The following is a 24,124-nucleotide window of genomic DNA, read 5'->3' on the forward strand; positions in this document are numbered from 1 at the left end:
GTTTGGAGACGATGGCCGAACCACAATCATATTTCTTAATGGTTTCAGTAACTCCCCTCACAGAGTTCAGCAGAAGTAATGAACAGAAGAGGATTTAAAAACTGAAGGGTTTATTTTTAAAGTAACCACAGCTGTAGTCTGAAAATGTATTCTCATAACAAACACTGCTCTCCCAAATCATAACTCTTCAGTTTTATCGTTTGTAACTGGGGGTGTGTGTGATGTTGGCCGTTTTAATCCGAGAAACAGAAACTTCAGGCGTGACGTCATCACTCATTATCTCTCTTCACATAAAATACCATAGCGAAACGAGGCAAAATTTTATTCAGCCATGTTCAGGGGAATTTTGGGGAAATGTAATGAATTGCTTGTATTTCTGTATGTAGCTGCAGTCTAACTTGATGTCCCCTTTTCAGCTTAATTATTTCCACGCTGGACAATTCTTTATTTACATAGAATTTATTAAACTGTCATAAAATAAGCGAAAGTCAGACATTGTGCAATGTCGTGTTTGTCCAAGCACCTCTGACGCAGAGACAAAATGACTCCATGTGGTGCTTTTACTTCTATAGAAATATTGCCGGTTCTATATTTTGCCATGACTTGGAAGATGAAACCGATTCCATTGCCTCTGATCACTTGATGATAAAAAAATATTATAATTCCCTGGTTCCTGTGTGCAATTACACTGGAGCAGTTTATAGTTTACATAGTTAGAACATCTGTTTATGATCTTGTGTGTGTGTGTGTTTTTTTGTTGTTGTTTGTGAAAATGTTAATGAATAACTCAGTCAAGATTCAGGCAGTAAAAGATTTTAAATACAGGGTTTTTTTCTTGAGAAATCCTGAGCTTTGCCACAGCTGCATTAGAACAGAACTTGCTATTAATTATCAGACACGGACGAACTTCCTCTGCTGTGCTTCAAATCAGCATTGGCTTTAGGATGTATACACAATCAGAGAGCTGTCATGGAAAATGAGTAAATCTTTCACGAGTTACTAAATCACAGCCTTCTGTGAAATTGACCAAATGCGTGTTTTTTGGCTGTGCGCATATTTGTAAGATGATGGCAGCTAAAACTGAAGCCGCCTTATTTTTCCGCGCCTTAAACGACTGCTACTCAATGCTAACCTGTGCTAGTTTGAGTGTAGCTTCCAATGCTTTATTTCTATTTTAATAAAGATCAAAACAACAACAAAAAAGTAAAACGACTGGCACTCTTGCCCAACTTTCTTCTGCTAGTCATCATTAAAGTTCAATAATGTGTTGAAGCATTAGTTATTCAAAGGAAATCACAAACAACTCGAAGGAAAAAAAAATGCTGTTTTTGGAAAATCTTGAGAAGTTCCTCATGTTGTTTTCATTTGCTCCTTTTCATTTATTAGTGGCATGACTTTGATGAGGTTTTTTTAAATAATAAAGTTTTCCTTTTCTTTTTTTATTTTATTTTAACCACTGTGCTCAAACCATGACGTGTAATCAAGAGGTACAACCCAAAAAGATTGACCCAGGCCATTTGGACAGCTTTCCTTCGTTATGGTCAATTTCACTCATAATACACAAGATATGCATAAATGCGATGTAATGACGTTCCACCTGCTTACACCCCGTGCAATCAGAGCAACACAGGAAACACTCTTCTCTTCACGAGACCTGTGGCTGCGGCCCGCTGGGGTCCACCGCCACACTAACACAAACCAGTGCAGCACGTGTGTTCACTGGAGCAGGTGAGTCATGCAGGCGTGTAATCCAGACCACATTTGGAAACCACTCGTATGCTCCCTGAGGTGTGTTTAGCGTGTGTGCTTATTATATTTGCGTATCAGGGTTCTTTTTTTGTGCATGAGTAGGTTCAGGATTTTTTAGTCACGTTTCAGCGGTTCATGCTCTGTGTTTTTTTTTTTGTTTTTTTTAACCCGCGAGCCGTGATTTTGAGTATTTCATTAGCATTTAGACAATGGTGATGTGTAGCTCCCTCTCAATTTAGTTGTAATTGTTCAATTAAACCTTTTTTTAATTATTTAGAAGAAGTTGAATTTGCAGCCCGCACAGACCAGGCAATTTAGACTTTCACAGTCAGACCTGTTTGAGGTCCATAGAATGTTATTAGAGATTAACATCAGAGGATTTAAATGTTTTATAATTGGGGACTGGTCTGTAATCCACTCTGCAATACTTTACAAGAGAGAATATTAGTTTTTAAAACAATTTTATTGGGCAGTGGTTTCTGTTACAAGGGACATTTTGTTACTGTGTTACTACTAAATGCTGCTTGTGGCATTCGATGTTCAGGAAACTAGGAAAACACAGCCATATAAGGTTTTATGTGTAATTTATTAACATGTTGCACTGAAATTGTTACACCAAGCAATATGGACACCGACAACGTTTCCTAAACTGGGGTTACGATGATTTATTTTCAGTTTCTTTATACTAAAGTAAAATCTAGCCATGCTTGTCATTTGAAGCCACTTTACGAGAGAAACTGGTTCGATGCATATCCAGTCGTTGAGAACCTGATTTGGTCCAACTTCAACTCAACAAGGTCCAGTTCATTTAAATCCAGCTGGTCTTTTTCTGTTTGTATGTCAAACTTTTAAAAATATTCTTTGTATTTAAAAGCCCAAATATGGTCAAGCATAATGGATCAGGTCTGACTTAAGCCTTGGCGTCTTCAGTGTTTGTGGATGCTCACTTACATAAATAAACAAACAAAAAAAAAATGCAATGAAATTACAAAATAATATAGTTAGATTTAATTGATTTTAATTCCACTTGGTGGAATGTTTAAAGGAAGTTAGTCAATTGAATCAAGTAGTTTTAAGTCATTCAGTTCCCTTTTCACAAGGGACAAAACTCCCAGCTTCAGTGCTGGAGGCTGAAAGGACAGGAAAGGGACAATGAAGAACTCGGATGTTCTGGTTGTGGGGACCTTTTTGGGGGGGAACCCAAACTCATGAGTACCCGTAGGTATTTAGATCAACATCTCCATCATTAGGAAAGAGACAAACGTAAACGCAGGATTACTCAGCCAGCTGGATTTACTATAAAAGTAAAAATAAAAACACTAAAAACACTGACCCATGGCAAACGTCCAGATTTCCTTTGGAGGTGGAAACAGTTTTGCAAAGACAACCGTGCACACTCTGTTTTATTATTTTAAACTTATAACACTGCCATTAAAAACTTTTCCTGCAATGAAATACTGCACTTTTTTTTTTATTTATGTCATTAAAGTATCGCATATTACTTATGGTTTATTGTCATAATAAACATTGAAACCTTAGCAGTAAACTTTAAAATGTCCTCTACAGGCTGTAGATGGAGAATTTAGTGGCAGTCAGCATCTCTATTGCATTTGTGCAATATAGAGAGCTGTGAGAGTCTTTTTCTGCTTTGTGAAGAAATCTATTCAAATATTGCTGAAAGGCATCCAGGTATTGCTGACTCGGGTTACATTCATCTTCACTGGATGACGGCCTGATTGACAACTGGGAAACGTTTCAGTTTTAAACCAAAACTGATCAAAGCCAAATATAAATCCATGTTTAACTTAATGGAGCCTCTGTCAGTCGCAAAAGCACAGTTATTTATTGTTCTTTATTAGTCTTTCAAACACATAAGTGTCCTTTACAGCCTTGGTTACCCTGAAACTAACTTTTTCACCAAAATGTTAAAATTTAAATGATTGTCTTTGATGTTTGTTTGTTTGTTTGTTTGTTTGTTTTTTATGTAGGCAAATACATAAAAAAGGTTTGTATTTTTAACTGACCTTAAACAGAAAACACATTTTATGTTGCAGAGAAGAAAAGCATATGTGTGTTTTCAATAAAGTGTATATAAATACGATGTTACCCCTATATGTAAAAATGTTGCACTAACTACACTAATTTGTGAACTGTGAGCCTTCGTGTTTGAGATGACTATCCCTTTAAGTTGCTCTCATCATCATCAAGTGGATCAGAGACAAACTTTGAGGCCTCCTTAAGGGAAAACCCAGTTTAATCTTTGAGGTTGAGGTAATTAATTTTCCTCCACATTTCCTTCAGGAACTGCATCGCCTCCAGGGACCCGTACTGCGGCTGGACGAGAGGAAGCACCTGCTCCTTTCTCAGACCTGGAACCAGGTGGGACACTTTTCCTTTGCGGCTGCACACCCCATGCAAACACTCCGAATGCTTCTGTTTCCTGTCTGCTCTGTGACACTGTTTCTTCATCCTCTTTTTTTGAAGTTGTACATGGTTTATTACCACTCTCTCTTTTCTTTCCCTTTGATTCTAAAGATTTGTTTTTGTGTTGATTATTAGTCATCCCGTGGTTATTTTTGCCTTCTGAGAGCAGAACTGGCACCCTTAGAGATATTCCATGCATTATTTATCCACACTGGGAGTTTTAAGTTTGATTCTAGTCTTTAAAGTTAGTTTTTTTTCTCCTTGTGTCTCATCTATGACATAGTCTTATTTTTTGTGTACTTATGGTTCATCCTAAATGTTGTTTTTTTTGTGTGTGTGTGTTTACCTACTGAGCTGTCACAACACACTGCGTAGGTGTCAGAGATGTCGGGTTTGTATACCAGAGTGAGACCCGTCGCTGCTCCTGCTGCAGTTGTCTGTCTTCACGGCTCACCTCCAGTCTTGATCGTTTCCCTCCACTGAAATCAAATCTCTCATAAATCAAGCCGCTTATTGAGTTAGGCTTTCAAACACAAGTGTAGTGCCAGCTGAACAGACAACATAGGCCTTAAATACCGCCTCGGGTAGGCTGCTTATACTATTAAAGGCTTCTGTGTTTTGCCTTGATTAGATTTACCAAGGGCGGTCAACTTTGCAATCGAATACGTATCGAGTTTCTGAGAATTTCCTTTTTGTGGAATAATGCAACCTTTCTCAGGTAGCCATCGTCAGACAGTATCATGCGACTAGAGATTGTGATTTGGAAAAGTCACCAGCTTTGCATGTTAAAACCATTCGCCTTATGGTTTTATTTGTATTTCTGTGATTGTGCTTTCCTGATTTTAGCATAAAATCAAATAAACTAGGTAGTAGGTGATATTTTGTACACAGCTTTTGTCAGAAGTTTGCCATTAACATGCCATTGACATGAATGTCATATTAGGCTGTGTGCTTCTAATGATTTATTAAACTATCAATCTGAAGTGTTTTAGCACAATTCTGGCCAGATTTAACATCATTCTTTGAAGAATTGGTATATATTATTTAAACTGGTCAATATTTTTTTTCAGATTTTAAACAGGTTATTTATTTTCAATAGGGTTGCACCAGAGAATTTGGATAAACTTTACATTATCCAGCTTTATCCATTCCAAAAGTGGTTTGATGTGTGTTTGGGAGCACTGTCTTTCTGGAACTATTAATTCTGTACAAGTTTCAAAGAGCTGAATGTTTTATGTGAGGTGAAGTACAAAAATTTGGACTTGCAGCCTGGCTAGTTAGCGGGTCGTGCAGTGGGACTTACGGAAGAGTATTTATCCAAACACTGTTGTAGTGAAAGATATATGTATGTCATTAAGCCTATGCATCTTATTTTGTCTGTGTGAATGAGTTGAAATTATAACATAAAACTCATTGCATCCAATATAAAAAAAAATTAGGAGGTGTGCTTGAAATGAACCATTTGAAAATATCAGTCAAAGGAAAAAATATTATTCAAAGCATGGGGTGACTTGTGGAATAATGGCAATGTGTGCATCCCATACGCAGCCTGATAACCAGTAAAGTCATCTGCGGTTCTCCATCTTGGGATCTTTGCTCCCCTTTTCTCTCTTTCTGATTGCCATGATCAAAGGCCCCTAATGTCACAAAGTCTTAATAAAAGGGCAAAATAAATAGACATGCATGTCCTTGCTGACCTCATGTAAATGTCTGACTGCAACAGTAATTTCCTATTTGCTTTTTCATGTTTGCATCTGTGCCACTTTGGTTGAAGGAAAGTTTTACCTTTCATGACATTCATGATCCTTTTCAGCTTGAATTTTTAACATCTCTGTTCTCCTGCCAGCACATTTGTCCTTTTAAATCTGGTGCAAAGTAAAAGTACACAGATGTTCTGTCCGGAAATTATAATAGTTACTTGATGTATTATTTTTCTTTAGTAGGAATGCAATAAAGGTTATCAGCACCTCAGTTTTGGACACCATGTTGCAACACTTTGAACAGCATGGACCATGGAAATCATCTGGTCTTTATTACATCTTATTTTGAAGGCTTTGAATAATGAGTTGGTGTACCTGGACAAATGTACAAGATGTACAAAAGCAACACTGTCAGTCTGTATGTAGTCTAGCAGAGAGTATGAGGCAGCCAGCTGAACTCAAGACATTATTCTTTGTTATAATATCTGCCATGCGTCCACTGCATATTTAAACTCATTTATCAATGCGTTTCAGAGGCATTAAAAGGCCAAATGGTTGCAGTGCAGCAAGGTTTTCTAATTGCAAAATCAAACTTTCAAAGGCAGTCTAGTCGTCTCATCTGCTCTCGTTCTTTAGATGTTGTATGCGGGTCATATATTTGCTTTCCGTGGAACCAGAAACAAAACAACAAATCTGACATCTTGAAAGAAATGTCATAATCCAGATTGTATAGGAAAGTGCGACGTGGCTTCGGCTTATTTCCCCATGTGCTCATTAGGATTTTCACCAATTATGCATTGAAGGAAAAAGAAATTCCAACCAAAATATGAAAAGTTATTAAGACATATGTTTAAGATTTGGGGGAATGATGCACTCTTGCCATGAATTATATCAACTCGTGCCAAGACATTGTTCCCTGCTGCTAAACTCCACAGTGAACCGCCACTCAGGCTTTGGACAGCGTCGGGTCCACTCCTCCTTCCTGTTTTTGGTCTTTATGAAAGCCAACTTGATGGTCTGCTGCCCAGGGCTCAGATTTAATGCAATTACAGAATGTTATCGGCAAGCCCATCTACCACTAAGGAAGAATCTGAACATACCCCCCCTATATCCTAAATTATTGTTAATGTTTGAGGGAAAGGTACTGTAATCGCCACTCAGACTGCAGACAAATCAGATTATGATTAGATCTCAGCACAGACTTTGTGTAATGTTGTTTGCAACTCACCTCATTATTTTCGTTTGAGACACTCTGTTGATATTCTTCCTTTCAGCTTCACCTGACAAATTGAAGCCCCTTTTCCACTGATTCTTCTCTATGTTGGTCCTACAAAGCCTGAATTCTGCTCAGCACTTCTGTCACTTTTGATTTTTAAATGTCACTGTGTGTTGCACACTTTGTTTGGCAGCCAAAGCGCAGGAACCAGACGTATCTGTAGAAAACTAATCAGAATGGGATTTCGAACCAATTTCAAAGGTTATTCTGATACTCCTGCCGAGCTGCTTCTTTTCTACTGTAAAATCTAAAGTGAAATCTGTTTAGACATTTGTTTTTTCAGTGGTATTTGTGTGTGATGATGATGCTGCATTTTCATGGTTGTTTACATCGATTACTAATTACCAAACAGTTCAGGTACAGTGTCTTTATACACTAAACTAACTAAACTAAACTTTTTGTCACTCTGCGGTCTCAGAATCAATATATTCGGTTTAGAAATAAAAAAAACTGGAAAACTGTGACCAATCCCTTTGGGCTTGATAACCCTAATTAGAACTGTGTTGGAGTAATTGTTTTTAAAGGTCAGACATAAAGTTGTAGAGATGTTCAAAGCAGGTGAAGGTCATAGAACAACAATACGAGATTTTAACATCAACAAAGGTACAGCCGTTCACCTAAACTTTCTTTTTTAAAATATTTTGTTCAGTAAAATGTCAGAAAACCTTGTCTCATTTTCCTTCCAATTCTGCACCATTTGGTTTTGGGTTGCAACATAAAATCCCCATTAAATAATCTGATGACTCTTATTTGAACAAATGGGGAAAAGCTTATATAGTTTTATAGGATGCAGTACGTTTTATTTTGCTCTTGAAAAATTGCCAAAGCAGAACCTTCACATATGTTCCACTTAAATCGCTAAACAATAACTTTTTTTTTTTTCTTTCACATGAATTTCATTAAATGAGCTCTGCTCTAAATGAAGCCTGCAGGCAAGTACATTGTGCTCAGACTAAACTACACGGTCTCGTTTGTCTCTGCGCGGCGCAACGTGGGGCTGTTCCCTCGACACGAGCCGTAACCAAAAGCAGTTGTGTTTTTCTTTGAGAGCACCTGGCCTGCGCCGAGCTGCTCTCATTTCCTCTGGACTTCCTCGCTTCGTTGTAACTTATATAGTGTTGAGTTTTCTGCTCTCGCCTGTTGCCCAAATAGGAAATGAGTTTCAGAAATATAATAAGTTACATTTTTTTATGAGATTATTTTATTTTTTTAAAATCTCACAATTAAAAGTGTTTACTTTTTTTTTTTTTTGGAGTAGCATTTTAATAATTTGACAATATTCTTCTAGATTTTTATGAATCTTAAATAGTCATGGATGTTGACCTTCTGCTTGAACAGCAAGTAGTTTGGTTGAGAGAGAGAGAGAGAGAGAGAGAGAGAGAGAGAGAGAGAGAGAGAGAGAGAGATTGATTAACCACCAGGAACGCAACCAACAGATTGGTCCTATCAGCCAAATAAAGACACTCAAGACCTCAAGTTGCTGTGAGTATAAAACACACCTGTCCTCAAAGTCATGAGATTCTCACGGTCCAAGCCTCAGAAATAACACAGAGCTTTCAAAGGACGTCGGGAACAAAAAGTAAATCCGAAGAAGGGCTGGAATGTTGTCCAGAAACCATCAGCGACAGCTGGTGTTTCATTCATTCGGGGACTGTAGAAATATAAAATGCAGACAGTGACCATCAGTCTGTCTTTGAGCTCCATCCGAGATCTTGGCTCATTGCTGAAGATGATCATGAGAAAGTGGAGGAATCAGCCCAAAGTTAAACAGGGGAAATGTGTTAATAGTGTGGTGGTAGTTTGAACCAGAGTCCAGAACATGATTGGAAACGTACTGAGCTGCATGGATTAAAATCTGTCTGTGACAGAGGAACATGTTGATTCCTAGCTTAGGTTTGCATGAAATGATTTTACCAAAACCCAACTCTCCGTGTTTGGATGAAACGCCGATTATGACACGAACACCATAGAACCTACAGGAGGAAAAAAAAAAAACACAATTGGAAAGGTTATGCTTCAAGCTTGTTTTCTAGAACATTTTTATTTTTGCAAGTACATAGACCTGTATGTGATCATTTAAGATCTTTTTTTTCCCTCAGAATATTTGCCATGTAGCAAATTCTGCTTGCAACTAAGCCCGTCATGTAATGTTTTCACAGATTCACTGTTTGAAACCGTCTTGATCACTCGAGTTAGTCACATGACTGTCATGTTATTAAAAAATGATATTTTTAAAGATATTCTGATTAAGAGCCAAATGTTTGAAACTTCAAAACACTTTTGCTGTTGCAACCAACGCAGTCGTAATGTGTGCAAGACTTTTTGTTCATTTAAGATATCTTTTATTCACACTGTGAACGAGCAACAGCCACATATTATTAGTGTGCGCATGTGTGTATGTGTGTGTGTTTCCTGCCATAGTTCTTCTATTACAAAAATGCTGAAGATGACCCAGTAATTTTCCCCACAGTCAGCTTGGAGCAGTTTCTTCTAAAGGCACAGAATAACTTCAAACCTATTGGGGGAGGCATGTACAGTAAAGTCTTGGAAAGGAATCTTCTGATCTGAGCCAGAATCTTGCAGATTGGCTTTAGAGCGACAAAGAAGTGGCTTAAAAAGAATCACATAAAAGTAATAAAGTTGTCATGAAACCTCAAGTATTTAGAGACTTTATGCAAAGAGGAGTGAGCCAGGATTCCTCCTGAGATGTGTTCAAACCTTGTGGCCAACTAAAAAAAACAACAACAAAAAAACACCTGCTGTGTTGGCAAGTAAGGTTTTCCTAAGAATTGGGTCACATTTTGCAAATACCTACTTTACCTAATGGCATGCAGATAATTTATTAATTCATGCATTGTATTTTTTAAGTATTTTCAGTGATGCTGTCATTCTTTAAAAAAATGAAAATATTATACAACTGACAAACTATTCATTTCAGTGTGACCCTATTCCAGCCATTGAATATTATTGGAAGATGAGTCATTGTGCCTGGAAGAATGTACATGGAATAAAAATGCGACATTATCAGCCTACATGCAGACAAGAGAGAAGCAGACTGAACAGTATTTGTTGTTTAGATGACAGACTAACATGTTTTGCTGTGTGCATTTAAAGTAAATTGATATTTGCAAGCAACACAAACTCCTTAATCCTTGAAGACAGGGAGTTTATATTTACAGCCCAAAAAACTTGATGTGAAGACTTGCATGCTGACCTAGAAATATTTGTCATCCAGTTTGAATAAGCTTAATTATGGACGCAGCTGCAGGCGGGAATGGTTATCTTTAAAATTGGAATGGTAATTATTATGGAACATTAGATACCTCAAGGGCCTCTTTAGTTGTTTTTATGACTTAATGAATTTTCATCCACTTTCTCAAAATAAAAACGAGTTTCTTGAATTGAACCAGAAAAAAAGAAAAAAGCTTGTAAAGATTCACACAGTCCTTACCTGTAACGGTGAGATAGTGCAGCCCTATCAGGGCCGATCTGCTCTGTGTTTCAGTCGCTGGCTTGCTGTGCTTGTGTGCTCTCTGATTAATGAGTGTGCCTTTTATCCTCCGCAGACTGCCATTCGAGCAAGATGTTGAACACGGAAACGTGGCCCACTTGGGTGACTGCGACGGTAAGAGGGCCGAGTCTTTGTCGGTTTACCTGGACATGTGAAAGTAAATGGCATTTCTTGTATTTCCCACATGTTTGCACGACTTTCTCAGTTCCAACAAAAAGGCAACAGGAGGAAATTTGAACTTGGCTAGTCCTTTGGTATGAAAATGCACAAATAACTTTTAAAAAATAAGTTCCAGTTCTCTTCAGTGCCTTGCAGTGTCTCGTCTCTCTGCAGAGCAAACATCGAAATCTAACATAACACCCTTCTGGTGTCAGTTTGTCCCATGCCAGCATAAAGAGCAGTTGTTTCATTTTGTTGTTTGCATCTGCTTTGTGCCAGGCTCTACTTCATCTACAAGTAACTAATTATGTAAAACACCAGCCTTTGTTTTTTTTTTTTCCTTTCTATGCATAGTTATGAAAATAGAAGCTGATTTAAAGCAAAGTTTAATCTCTGCTGTAGATACGCAGAGGTTTTTAGGATGCTCCCCTGACATCCTCTCTCTTTGATCTTAGTGCTAATTCCAAAGCGTGCAAATTAATCCATCTCTTGTGAAAGTTTCCCCAAGTTCATGTGCCGTGCTCCAGGAGAAAAGAGAGATGAATATTTCAGAGGGTGCTCGCGTACAAGTCTAATCCAGCTTTAGAAGGGTGCTCCGTTTGATGCTGTGCTCTCACTTCAGATCTGCTGACCAGTGAACCACGGGGCGGGTTGGGGGGGGGGGACCCTGTAATGGAGTCAGTCTGCATGTGGTGAAAATTGGCTAGTTATTTATCTTCACTAGGCCCACGTGTATCCATTTTATGAAACAAGCGAGGAACATTAATAAAAATGTTGGCCTTACTTCTAAAGAGCTGCCAAACGGTCTTCGCCCTGTGTCTAACACAAATCGTCTTATAAAAGGTCTCAGTGCTTTTAGCAACACATTTTATAATATGGTGACACTGCAACTTGTGATTTAATTTTAAAGACGGGTGAACTGCTACAATTTGTACCCTAGTGTCATTGTTAGGATCAGTCAGTATTCTTGATTTGCAACCCAACATATAGCATGTCACTGTGCAGGTTCACAGCGGGTAGCTCTACTTCTGACCAACACAGATTTAAGTACATTTACTGCTCAAACATGAACCAGCTTGTCTTCATTTATAAATTTTTTTCATGAGATGGAAACTTTTGCAAAAATACATTTCAATGCATTTACTCTATATTTTTTTTAGAAAGTCATATTTCAATAAAATGTTAACATTTATAAAAACAAAAAGTGCATCATCAACACTTTCGGTATTATAGTCTCCATACTTATGTACAAATGTTACAATAGTTCAGAAAAGAAGTGGCGGATTTAACTTTGCTGACGTAAGTGTAACCAAACCGCGAGAGGTTGCACACAAACAGACGACCAAGAAACCCGAGAAAAGACAACTTTTTTTCACTTCCTGATAAATTCCCATAATTGGGGGGGGGATGGCCCCGTAAAGGAAAAACGTCCAAACATTTTGAAGCAAACGTGACCTTTTTCCAAACATTTTCATATAACCCTCAAAAAAGAATGTCCACAGTGGATCGGCAGGTGAGACAATGTGCAAATGATGTAATTTTCCAGATCATTGACTCAGAGCAAGCAAGTGGACATGCTGCTAAGAACTGGCACTTGTATCTCTTTCTGTTTAGTTTCAGATTTAAACACTTAAACTCTTCCTGACGCCCACGAGCAGGTGAAGAGCTCTGCTCTCTGCTGGTCTTTTAGCATCAACACCTAAAGATGTTCTGCTCCCCCGGACCTCTCTTTGAGGAATATTCGGGCTCATTTTGCCGCCATTAAAAACGCCTGAGCTGAACAAAAGTCTACAGCAATGTAAACTATTGTTCACAGCAACTTTTGCTTAGTTGTTGTGAGATATTATAATCACCTTAATCTCATGGGCTGTGACCCATTTTCACGTCAAATATCAATTTAAATGTGACACTTTGACTGGGATGCTCGTGTTGTTCTTGTTAATGCTCTCTGTTTGGCTGAGATCTTTACAGCCTTCTGCACACGCAATCTTCAGTCAGAGGAAGACAGAGAGGCACAGCTTCAAGAAGGTTGTTATGACAGACTGTCACTGACACCAAGACTTTGAAAACTGTCTGCTCTCTCCCTGTCTCTCTCTCTCTCTCTCTCTCTCTCTCTCTCTCTCTCTCTTTTTCTCTCTCTCTCTCTCTCCCTCCCTCCCTCCCCGGGTCCGTCTCTGAGCTCCTGTTTATTACGGGGTTGTTCTTCATGCATTCAGGACACACATACTCTGCATCTTTGTACCTGTAAACACCTTCACACAGGATTTGTCCACATTAGCACAAGCTCTTTGAAATATTTCCTGCTGAATATTTCATGTCTCCTGTATTTGGCTCATTTCACCTGTCTGTATCTTGACCCAGCAGATGAAAGCAGAGTTGTGGTCTGGCTGGTTTATCTCTCTTTTGGAAAATTTCAGCAAACTCATTTTCACTGCCTTTTCAAGATTTCTCCCCCCACTCCCCCCTCTGTGACACACTCTCTGTGTCTGCCTCTCAAACGAAATGTTCTCTCCCTCTGGCTTCCAGTCACAATTCAAAAGCTCAGTATGTTTAACATAAAATAAATCACTTAGCAAATCTAGTTAAAAACAAAAGCAATAAAAACATTTTTCTGCTTGATATATTTATCCAACCTGCGGACATTTGTTTTAAAATCTTTGCTTGGTGGCTCTGTAGGTTGTTCAATAAAAATCTGATTAATATTATATTTCTATTTTAGCTTTGCTTCCTTTATCTTCAGATTAAAATTTTATGTGGTGGGATGTTTCTTTTATAAACGTGGTAACCTCTGGTTGAATCCACTATGAAAAACCCCCTAAAGATTAGGTATTAGGTACCAAGTCGCAGTCGTGCATTTTATTAAAATAAATGTTGTGGATATGATTAAAAACCGAATAACTTCACGAAGGCAAAACATTTAATCAGTTTTATATAATCTAGATTAGTATCGTGATTCTGTCCCTCTTAACTCGGCTGCTTCGGCTGTTGCAGATTTTGCCTCAATACGCTTATAGCTAATTAGGTTAACATGTTCACATGGTTTCCAACTGCATGTCATCTAAAAATAAATTTTCCTTAAAGATAAATTTCACCTGACACAGACAGTGGCAGCTCAAGACAAGCTGACATCCTCCTGCTGACCATGTTTTTATGCTAATCTAAAGCGTCCATGTTCACACCCCATTGTGGCTCATTGATAACTGGCGTCTTCGTTCATTTCCGTGGTTCCAGGTAATGTTAAAGGTGTGGGGAAAACTTTCTGAAAAAGCTGTACTTGATAAACTTAGTGTTTCGCTTTGAGTGCCATGAAATTTAATGACTGGAGTTTCCTCTTCCAACGCAGTTAGCATAGTTGCATCACACAGACAGAAAGGCAATCACAATAGTCGAGTCTCCCTTTCACTGTCATCGTAAAGGATGCAAGTCCCTTAGATAAGTTTGGAGAACTTCATGATCTGTTGACTAATTTTGAAAGCTGTGCACAAAAAAAAAGAAAAAAAAATTGTTGTGACCTTAAAAGCATGCTGCACACAGTCACATGGCTTTCAGATCAAGTGATAGTGTTATGCTGAGGATATTTGTAAGGTTTTAAGCTAAATTTTAAAATAAACTAATTGTCAGATGCTTGTTCACTATCATAGAGGTTCTTTAGGTAGGAAGTTCTTGTTTTTCTTAATAAAGTCCTTGTGGTTAGGTTGGTTATATTTAAGCTTTGGAACTCATACTTACGCTTTTTATTGCAAGTCTATTACTGCACAATGTAGTTTTGGCTCGTTTGCTTTCCCTGTGGCTCTCCTTTTACTCATTTCTCTGCTGCCTCAGTCGGGGCTGCACCGATTTCAGAGCAGCCTTGTCGTCAGACCACAAAGGGAGATGGATGGACGGCCTTACTTAGAGCCCAGCTAACTGTCTCCCCTCTCCCTTTAACCAGGGAGAAGCAGTTGCTGGAAGGAGAATCGATTTTCATCTCCTTTCTGGCTGATGGCAGGCGAATGGATTTCAAGGGTGATGCTGCAAGGGGAAAAGGAGTGGGGCTGAGAAGAGCAAGAGTGGAGAGGGAAGGATGGGTAAATCAAATCGAAGAGTAAAGGGCAGAGCAAAAAGGAATGAGGAAGAGATTGAGAGATCATAGGACAAAGGAAAACTTTGAGGTTTGAAAGCGTAAACTGGCTCAGGTGATAAGATGTATGAATATTGAAACAAGGCGGTGAGCGAACAGGAAGAGCGAGGTTACAGAAAAAATATGAGGAAAGACTTTCACTTTTCACATTTGTGCGTTTGTACTTTTCGATCATTTTTCATATGTATGCATAGATTACTGATGGTACCATGAAAACTGAATCTTTTTTCTGAAATATTTCTCCTTTCGTTTAAGTTTGCCAAAAAAATAAAATAATTTTTTATAAGGGGGATATGAGCTATCTGAATCAACCTGAAGAACAAAAGCAGCACAACATACCTCAATCTGAAGAAACCCAAGAATAAGAAACGGAAGCCATTGATATCTATAAGCTCCACTAAGGGCTACAAATCTATTTTGAGCTCCATTTTACTCAGTGTTCATTTTACTCAAACATATCTATGAAAAGTAAAATCAGAGAATATTTTTTCCAGATATACAAAGTTTTTACACAAAGCAAGTTTGGTTTAAACATATGATTTATTTATTTTTTCCTACTCAGGCTATCTTTGATATTAAAGTCTTTATGACCACTTAAGGCTGATAAAAGAACAAAAACCATACGGATTCTCTGGGAATACTTTTTCACAGCACTTTAATTAGTTAAATGCCACACTCTTCCCCGGCATGCCGTCTGTATTGTTGGTATTGTTGGCCAGATTGCTTTTTTTTTTTGTACTCTTGGATCAGCTTAGAAAAGCTCACGGTTTGCTTTTGGAACCTGCCTCCCGACTTCTAAGAGTAAAGAAAGCTGCAGGGAGCCGAGAGCAGCATCTGTTTTCAGAACCGTTCAGTCAGGGCACAATGACAAATGGGCTACGAGTGCCACCGCCATCTCCTGTGTCACAACACCGCCGCTGGCCTCCTCGGATGGCCCGCTGCCAGGCTGTGACTTTGTCAAGTCGGTGTAAGCCACCTGCTTCGTCTCCTCTTAATCTGCCACGTTTGCTGCGCCTCTCTTTATTTCTCTCAAATTGTGACATTTGCATCATTCAGTTTTGTTTAATATCTGTCAAAAAAAAAAAAACACTGGAAAAAGAATCAATAAAATGAGAACGCTGTTCTTGACTGCATCACTGAAGGAATGTCTTTCTGCTGCATCAGAAGACCACAAAGAAGGATCAGTTTCATAATGGGGAAACTGAGGGAGTCGAGTATTGACTTGTGGTTACAGGTGACACTAATGCATTTACTGGACGCTAAAGCAACTCGCCTTACCCAACGCAGCCAGATATTAGGATGTAGAAGACATGCCCTTCCTCTAAGCCTAATCTGATCAAAGCATACTTTAGAAGCATAAAATCCAGTTGAGACAAAAGGTTGTGGGAGTTGCAGTCCTGATGAAAGGGAGAAGTTTGGTGAAATGTCTGGATTCAATTATGCGCGTGTTTGTGCATAATGTATTGTTCGTCTGTTCCTCTCCGGCCGTGTTTGGTTGATATTCTTTTGGTCCAAACCAACATGCAGGCATGGCCATGAATGAGGTAAATGGCAAACCATGTTTTAGTTTCAGCAGTAAAGACTCAAGTAGAAGTTCAAAAATATGAAAAAGGACAGTTTTGCTTAACAGGTTCGTGGACATAAAAACTAAATTCAAAACTAGTATTCCTATTTTTTTTTTCTAATGGGCTTTTTTTGTTACACCCGGAAGAAAAGATGGTGCTTCATACTCCTGTTGACATTGTTTTTCCTCCCTCTAATAAAATATTAATCTTTTAATCTATTAATCCCTTTCCGTAATCAGGTCTGGTCTCTGCATGGACTGTTCATGTGTTGAACACTTTTGAATGTTGCACAAATTAGTTGGTCAGCTTGTTTGGATTCCAGGTTTTCAGTATTATGTGTGGGAGAGTTTATTTTCATATGTGTAGATGAAAGGTAATTCAGATTAATGCCCCTGGTGGCGCCTAATACAATCCTGCATTTGTTTGCTGAGTAAATTGCGTCTTTTGTCAAATGTGGAGTCAGAAAATCTAACATTGGCAGTTCTAACTTAAACAAAAATCAAGTCACACTTCTCATTATTTTCAAATAGGAATATTAATTTCAAATTACTCTTTTCCTACACATAAGAGTCTTTGAATTGATTACTTTGTAAAGCAAAATGTGACTACCATATTTAGAATTACAATGTGTTGCATGGAAAAGTAGAGCACAGTTGCCTTTGATATACATAATTAAAACAATAGAGTGGTTTTCTCAAACAAACAAACAAAAAATCTGACTTTGTTCATAACATTGCACACTATAAATTAGAGATAACAGATGTGAGTTATTTCATAATGGCTTCCTATAAAAATTAGAAAACAGAGCCCATTAAATCTTACAGCGGTGCAAATAAAATATCAGCAGTACTGATCTTTTAAACACTCAGAATGTGTGAAACAAATGACCAAAGAAAAAGGACGCTGTAATGAACTGACCTGCATAAATTATAACTGAGTCAGTGTTTGATTTTGGTCGTCTTCCTCCACCAGCTTAATTTCTTCCACCTTGTCTGCACAGATCTCTAATCTAATGGATCATCAGCCTCTCAGTCAAATTGTCCCGTCTTCCTCTCCCTCATACTGCTAATCTTCATCATAGCAGCTCAAATCTGAGCTATCAACTTTGCTCTCATTACTTTCTTTTTGCGAGGCGATTGCGTTGTGCTCCATAGACACCAGCCCTTGAAATCCCAACCTTGACCTCATTGCTTTTTCTGTAACGAGAGAAAAGGAAACGGTGCAAAAAAATCCTGAAAACTGCCATTTCAATTTTGCATGCACCAGTAAAACATGTCGGTGTCACCAGTTTTCTAAACTGCACCTTTTATTCACGCTGGATTTAGTGTCACACAATGGTTCAAGAGTCCCGACTTTGCTGACGGAAACCTCCGAGCTGTGTTTTTACGTGTTCACACCAGAGATGAGCAGGTGTGAACACGCATGTGACAGGTGGCGTAAACTGTTTACATCGCAGTGAGTCGGCTTTGGTTCAACCATCAACAGACCGTATAGGATGTCAGATCCACTTGCTGCACGTTATCGCGACATGTCGATTGGCTTCCTTCAGCTTTTGCGTGTCACGACCTTTGCTGACAGGCCAATCAGTTACAGCCTAAACATGGACTGATTCCTCTGCCACAGTGCCAGGTTCACTCTTTTGATTTGCTCTGAGGTGATAATAATTATAAAGGATAGATTTGTGCGTGCAAATCTTTTATTTCGATCCTGCAACGCTACACTGGCAAAGAGCTTCATGTTCATGTAGTTTAGCTATTTGTAGCTGAAGGAAATTGTCAAATTTGGGTGGTCCTTAAAAATGTACAAGTGCCAATTTATCCATTTATTTTTTTTACCTTTTTGCAACACAAAAATGTTTCACATCATTGATGAACTTTTAGTATCAAACGTAGATAATCTGAGTGAACAAAATAAAGCTCCGTAAATCAACCAGGTGATAAATGAATTGCTCTCTAAACCTCACAACCGGTTGGCCCACAACTGGTGTCATCAACTCCCACAAGGTATTTACAACAATGAGTCACTGGCAGCAACGTGGAGTAACTGCAACCCACTTTTCTTTGCACAATGTTTGACAATTAATGGCCCGTTTAAGGTCAAACCACAGCATGTTAATTAGATTCAAGTTCAGACTCTGACATTCAAAAGACCTATTTATTTGTTGTCTACAGGCAGGCTTGCTGATGTCTTTTGGATCATCATCCTGCGGCATTACCAAAGTTTCCTTGAGCTTCATGTCTCAAATTCAGGATTTTTCTTGAGAGTAGAATTATGATGCCATCGATAACAGAGTTGTGTAGGTCCTGAAAAACCAAGACAGCTAAAAAACATACCACCACCACCACCACTGCTGAACGCAGTTGTTAGTATTTATTCAGGCCTTCTTTGTCTGATCATTTGTTTTTTGATGTAAAACTTCTACGTGAGACCAAATAAAAAGAAATCTGTAAGGGGGGGGGGGGGCATTTTACAGGACTGCAATTTGCTAACCCACTTGTATTAAATCAGTATTTAATTGGCGGTGGGAGCCGATGTGTGTTTAGGAAGTGTGACCCTATAGCAGCGGGAGCATCGCAAACACTTTCCTCAGATCTCTGTTGCCTCTCGGCTAATAAAAACTGAGTATAAATCGAAGCCTGCCACTAAAACCCTTTCAGTCACACATTTGCCACCCGTTTGGTTTGAACTATCCGGGCTGTAATGACACGGCTAGTGTTGCTGCAGTGTAGCTACAGATGGGAGCAATTATGGTGCTGTGAAAATATTTCCTGAAGAAAGGCAGTGTTTTGACTGGTTGAGCAGCGGGCACGCAGTTACTCAGTAAATGAGGTCCACTGAAACATCAGTGAGGTGTGAGCAGGCCGGAGATTCCTCGTGGCGTCACGTCAGAGTGGGTGACGATCACCGCAGAGCCAGGTCGCGTTTTAGCTTTCTGCTGCGTGGTTTTGAATGCGTGTGGGAGGCTTCCTATAGGAAAGAAAATTAGTTGGCAAATTTACGACGGCGGGCTCTTCTAACTCCTCTCTAATTGCTGCGGTCTGGGCAGAGAGGGGCTGGTGCTGAGGTTTAGGAGAGGGAGCCGACAAAACCTACACAGTTCCCTGGATTTACATGGCAGCTTGTTAAAAACACTCAGCTTTCGGTTTGCTGGTGATAAATGTGTTGTCCTTTAGCCTGAAAACAACAGAGATGGAGAGGAAATGAAAAAGAAACCGTGTAGAGGAGTTCTCCTCTTTACAAAAGCTCTTTCTTCAAACACAGAGAGGTAGCTCTTTCGATCTTGACTCCCTAAAATGTCACTCCACTAAGACACAGCGAAGCAAATAGACGGACCTGAAGCAGAATGGCTTGTGTCAGAAGATCACTTACAGTACCTTGAAAATGCATTCACACTTCTGGGAATCTCCACTTTTTTTTTATGTTGCACACACTTCATTAAAGTTTATTGGGGTTTTTGTGATGGACCAACACAAAACACTGCATAAATGTGAAGTGAAAGGTAAAGGATGCATAGTGTGAAACTTTCTTCATTGCCTGATGTGGCCTGATGAAAGTCAGAATGTTTTACAATGTTCTACAAGCCATGTTTAAGGTGTAGCAAACGCATGGACGAAGACCAGCTGGTCACATGAGCTCAGAATCAAATTGTTTGGATGCAGGAAACAATGTTGATGGTAGAACAGTAATATTTCACATCACCCTGAACACACCGTCCGTCCCCATGGTGATACGAGGCGGAGAAGTCGTCGAATTACATGTAAGACATTCTGGATGATGGAAAAATCTACACTAATGTTTAATGTTGGAATGACTCAGTCGAAGTCCTGACCTAAATCCTATTCAGAATCTTTCATTTGAAAATTTAAAATGATGTTCAGAGATACTCTCCTTTCTGCCTGTCCAAACTGGACCCTTTTTTGTTGTTGTAAGGAAATAGATTGGGCAAAAGCTTCTAGATGAGCAAAGCTGGTAGAGACATCCCCCAAAAGACTTGCAAATGTAATTGCAGTGAATGATGGTTTTAGGTAAAGGGTAAAGGTATTTCCACAGAGGGGCTAAATACCAAATGCACATCACACTTCAGATTTGTATTTTTAGCAAAAAAAAAAAAAAAACTATTTTTTTTCCTCCTTCACAACTGTGCATTAGTTTTTGTTGATCTGCCACACAAAATCCCAACGAGGAACATTGAAAAATGTTGGTAACAATGTGACAAAATGTAAAAATATTCAAGGTATGGAAACATTTGCAAGGGTCTGACCTTCATTCCCATCCCAATGAGCTTCAGAGAGTCTCATGAGACAAACCTGATCTTCCCCTCGCTGAAACTCAAAGACATTATAGCAGTGGGCCTAATTATGCGCTTTGATATATTTCTGAACCTTGTGGTGTGTGCAGTTTCTTGCATAGAGGCTTCTGTTTTTTTTGTTTTTTTTTTTAAGAAAGCTGAAAAGAAGAGCAGTGGCTTGAGCTCTTGGTGAGGTGCAAGAATTCCTGAAGGCTTCGACTCTTTCATCTGGTCTGTTCGTCTGAGTCCTTCCTTTCTCTTCACATCTTTCTCTGCACAGCATGCAACCGAGAGAACCTTGAAAAGCACGAGAGGCCTGGCTCACCCTTCAGCAAGCGGCAGCCCCTTGCTGATAGATGGGTGTTTTCAAGGACTTGTTGAAATGAGTTTGTGTGTTTTGGGCTCCGCTCAGAGTGGCCTACAGTTACAACTCATGACCCTTAGCTCGGCTATGTAAATCCTAAATGCCGTTTTGTGATTGTGAAATAAATCCTGAAGTTATTGGAATGTCCCCACAGTGCTTTGTAGCTTTTCAGAAGAAAGCGTTTGAGTTTTATATCACTTTACTTTCATAATACTTCATCTGTAAAAGCAGCCGTTAAATGCCTTAAAGAGTGCCTTAAGGAGAGTTATCAGGAAAGAAAAACATTTGCTCTGATTGCAATCCTGTAGATAAAGCACTTTTTTTTTTTTAATCTGAACCAAAAACACAGTAATTATGTTTCCTATTTGTGCTGAATTAAAAAGAAAAAACTCAATTCCCCAGGGGAATGTTATATTGTTGGTGCACACACAATTAACGGAATATAAATCTTTAATTAAAATAAAATAAACTAATGCTTTGAATATTTTTTTTTAAAGTCTTTAGGGCCGTAGCTGTGGGCAGGGATGATCATCTGGGCTGTTTTTTTTTTTTTTTTTTTTTTTTTGCGGCAGAGCTAATCAGATCTGCAGCTGAAGAAGCTTTCATGGTTTTATCATCATGTTGTGTGGAGGTTGTGCAATGTTTTCCACAATGCTTGCCAACTCCTGCCATATTCTGCTTTGAGAGAGCTCAAGGGTCTCTGTGCAGCTGTCCACACCACAGACTCGGCCTCGTTTACCTTCCGAGATTTTATTGAGTCATCTGTTCTGATGTTGCTCCACTGCACCGATTACGATGAGAGAAAAACACTCAAGACCTGTTGAATATATGCAGGATCTTACTCTAAGTTTCGATTTGCTTTGAGTGGTCTGCCAAGATGGAACTGGTCTCTACTTGTAGCACCATTATGCTGCTGTTTAAGGCACTCTCTACACGACTGCATTTTTTATGTTTTTCCCCATCCAAGTTGGTTCAAAATGTCCAATTAAATGAGGATTGTGTGTTCCAGAACCCAAAAGAAAACGATGCCACATCAGGAGACGAGCTCGATATCATTGACAATCCCTGCTTCTCATTGTTGGGCCTTCTCTTCCTAATTCCCCGAAACCCAATAGTCACCCTGCAACAGTCCTACTTTAACTACTTAGTTTGTAGCAATAGATTCTATACGGATAGCGCTCAAATTACTGCATCAAAATAAATTAGGTTTCCCATTATTTATATTTAGTTGAACTAAATCCATTTAAATAGTTCAAATCTGCCTATATTCTGCCCGTGTGATCTCAAGTGTTATTTCGATTGTTTGCTTAAAACCACCTGTTATTTTATTTGATGTGGCTTTAATTAAACTGTTTATGCTATCAAAGCTTTTCCAGTTCCACTCTGCTGCATCGGTGCATAGATTTCTTCCAACACCAGAACCTCCTGAGTTGAGCGTTAAGCTGTAAGCCGAGTCCATCCTTCCCAGTGGCCAACCAGAAATGGCTACAAATCACAAACTAAAAAAAACAGCTAATTCAGTCATAATAATAATAAAAAATGAATATGCATTCCAGTGAGTGCCACTTGTGAGATTAAAAGTACATTTCGACATTAACAACCTTTGTTAAATATACTTTTTTACTAAGCCCACAATTTTGAATTAAGAATGTTTTTTGTTGGTCTGATGTAATATTCTAATCGTAAAATTTGTGTTTTCAAGCAGAAGATTATCACAAGTAACAGAAATAAAAATCTGAAAATATCAGTCTATTATTAATCTGTTTTCTCTTAGTGAGTTGAGTTATCAAAATAAGTTGACTTTTCAGTAATATTCTGATTTACTGAAGACGACTGTAGTATGCAAACCTTTTCAACAGGACTTTTCTTTTTATGGATTGGTCTTCAATTTGAAGGGACAGCTGCATCTCTGATAATAATTGACTGTAAATCAACATATTATTGGTTGATCTAACCCTCAAGCTGAATTTGCTCTGCACTTCAGGGGAACAACAATACCCCACAGTGGCCAAACTTTGCCTTGTAACTACAGACAAGAAATATAGATCTAGATAACGTATGTGCTTAAATATTTTTATTTCTTTCACATCAAAGCGTTTTTTTTTTTTCAGCATACTGCCAAATTACATCAATGTGAAAATGTGTTCAATATCATCAAACACAGAGACAGCTATTTATTTATATTTTAAAAGTTTTTTTTAATGAGTTTTATCAATGATTTCTGCCACAAACGGCCCTTTAAGGACATCTGTGATCATCCTTACAAAGCAATCACATCATCACTTGGGATTCTCCAAATTATTTAAAGGCATTACGGTCTTACTGTAGGTAAACTTTAAAAGTTGTATAAAGTTATAAAAACTTATCTTAAAACATCTCGAGAAATCCTGTCAATGAGCAAATGATTTTCAACAGTAGGGTTAACACCTCCCCAAAAACCCATTTTATGCTAACCTAAGCACTCAGAAGCTGTGATATATCCTATTTTCATTTCACAGATTTCTTTTTACCTATCTATGATTATAAGTCCTCCTGGGTGACAGATGTTGCACAGTTGGTAGAGGGTAGGTCTTGATGGCACTGGGAAATAGCTTAAGAGCGTCCTTTAATGTGATATGCAGGGTTCTAGGACTCTTTTTCACTCCTGCCGCTGCCGTGATGTTTTTCTATCACTAAAGCAAAAAAGCCCTCCAGATGAGTTTGAATAACTCTGCATTAAGTAACTCTTCCCTCTATTCTGCAGCGTATCAACAACACCGCCATCCTTCTTTCCACACTTCCACTTACACTCAGGCTTTCACTCATTCTCACGAGTCTCACTCTCTTTCTTCCACACTCTCATTGGCTTTCACCCCGTGCATGCTTCTCTTCTCTGAGGCACATCCTCTATCCGCTCTGTCACTTTTTTCCTCTGCTCGTCTTTAGATCCTGTCACCTTAAAACCCCGGAGTTTACCAGTGTACCTCGG

At 38.7% G+C, this 24,124-nt stretch overlaps 1 protein-coding gene across 2 annotated transcripts in view; it reads left to right on the top strand.

The window, feature by feature from the left end:
• The window catches only part of sema6bb (sema domain, transmembrane domain (TM), and cytoplasmic domain, (semaphorin) 6Bb), a 92,726-nt gene that overhangs the window by 54,210 nt on the left and 14,392 nt on the right, over positions 1–24,124 (top strand). For both annotated transcript variants that reach the window (XM_015040081.1, XM_015040082.1), the window contains 2 exons: positions 4,051–4,128; positions 10,716–10,774. In XM_015040081.1, coding sequence (XP_014895567.1) covers positions 4,051–4,128; positions 10,716–10,774 — 137 coding nt within the window. The remainder of the gene's footprint in view (positions 1–4,050; positions 4,129–10,715; positions 10,775–24,124) is intronic.

This window comes from Poecilia latipinna, unplaced genomic scaffold (assembly GCF_001443285.1).
Source record: "Poecilia latipinna isolate Pla-1442-1.1 unplaced genomic scaffold, P_latipinna-1.0 Scaffold495, whole genome shotgun sequence".
In the NCBI taxonomy this organism is placed as follows: Eukaryota; Metazoa; Chordata; class Actinopteri; order Cyprinodontiformes; family Poeciliidae; genus Poecilia; species Poecilia latipinna.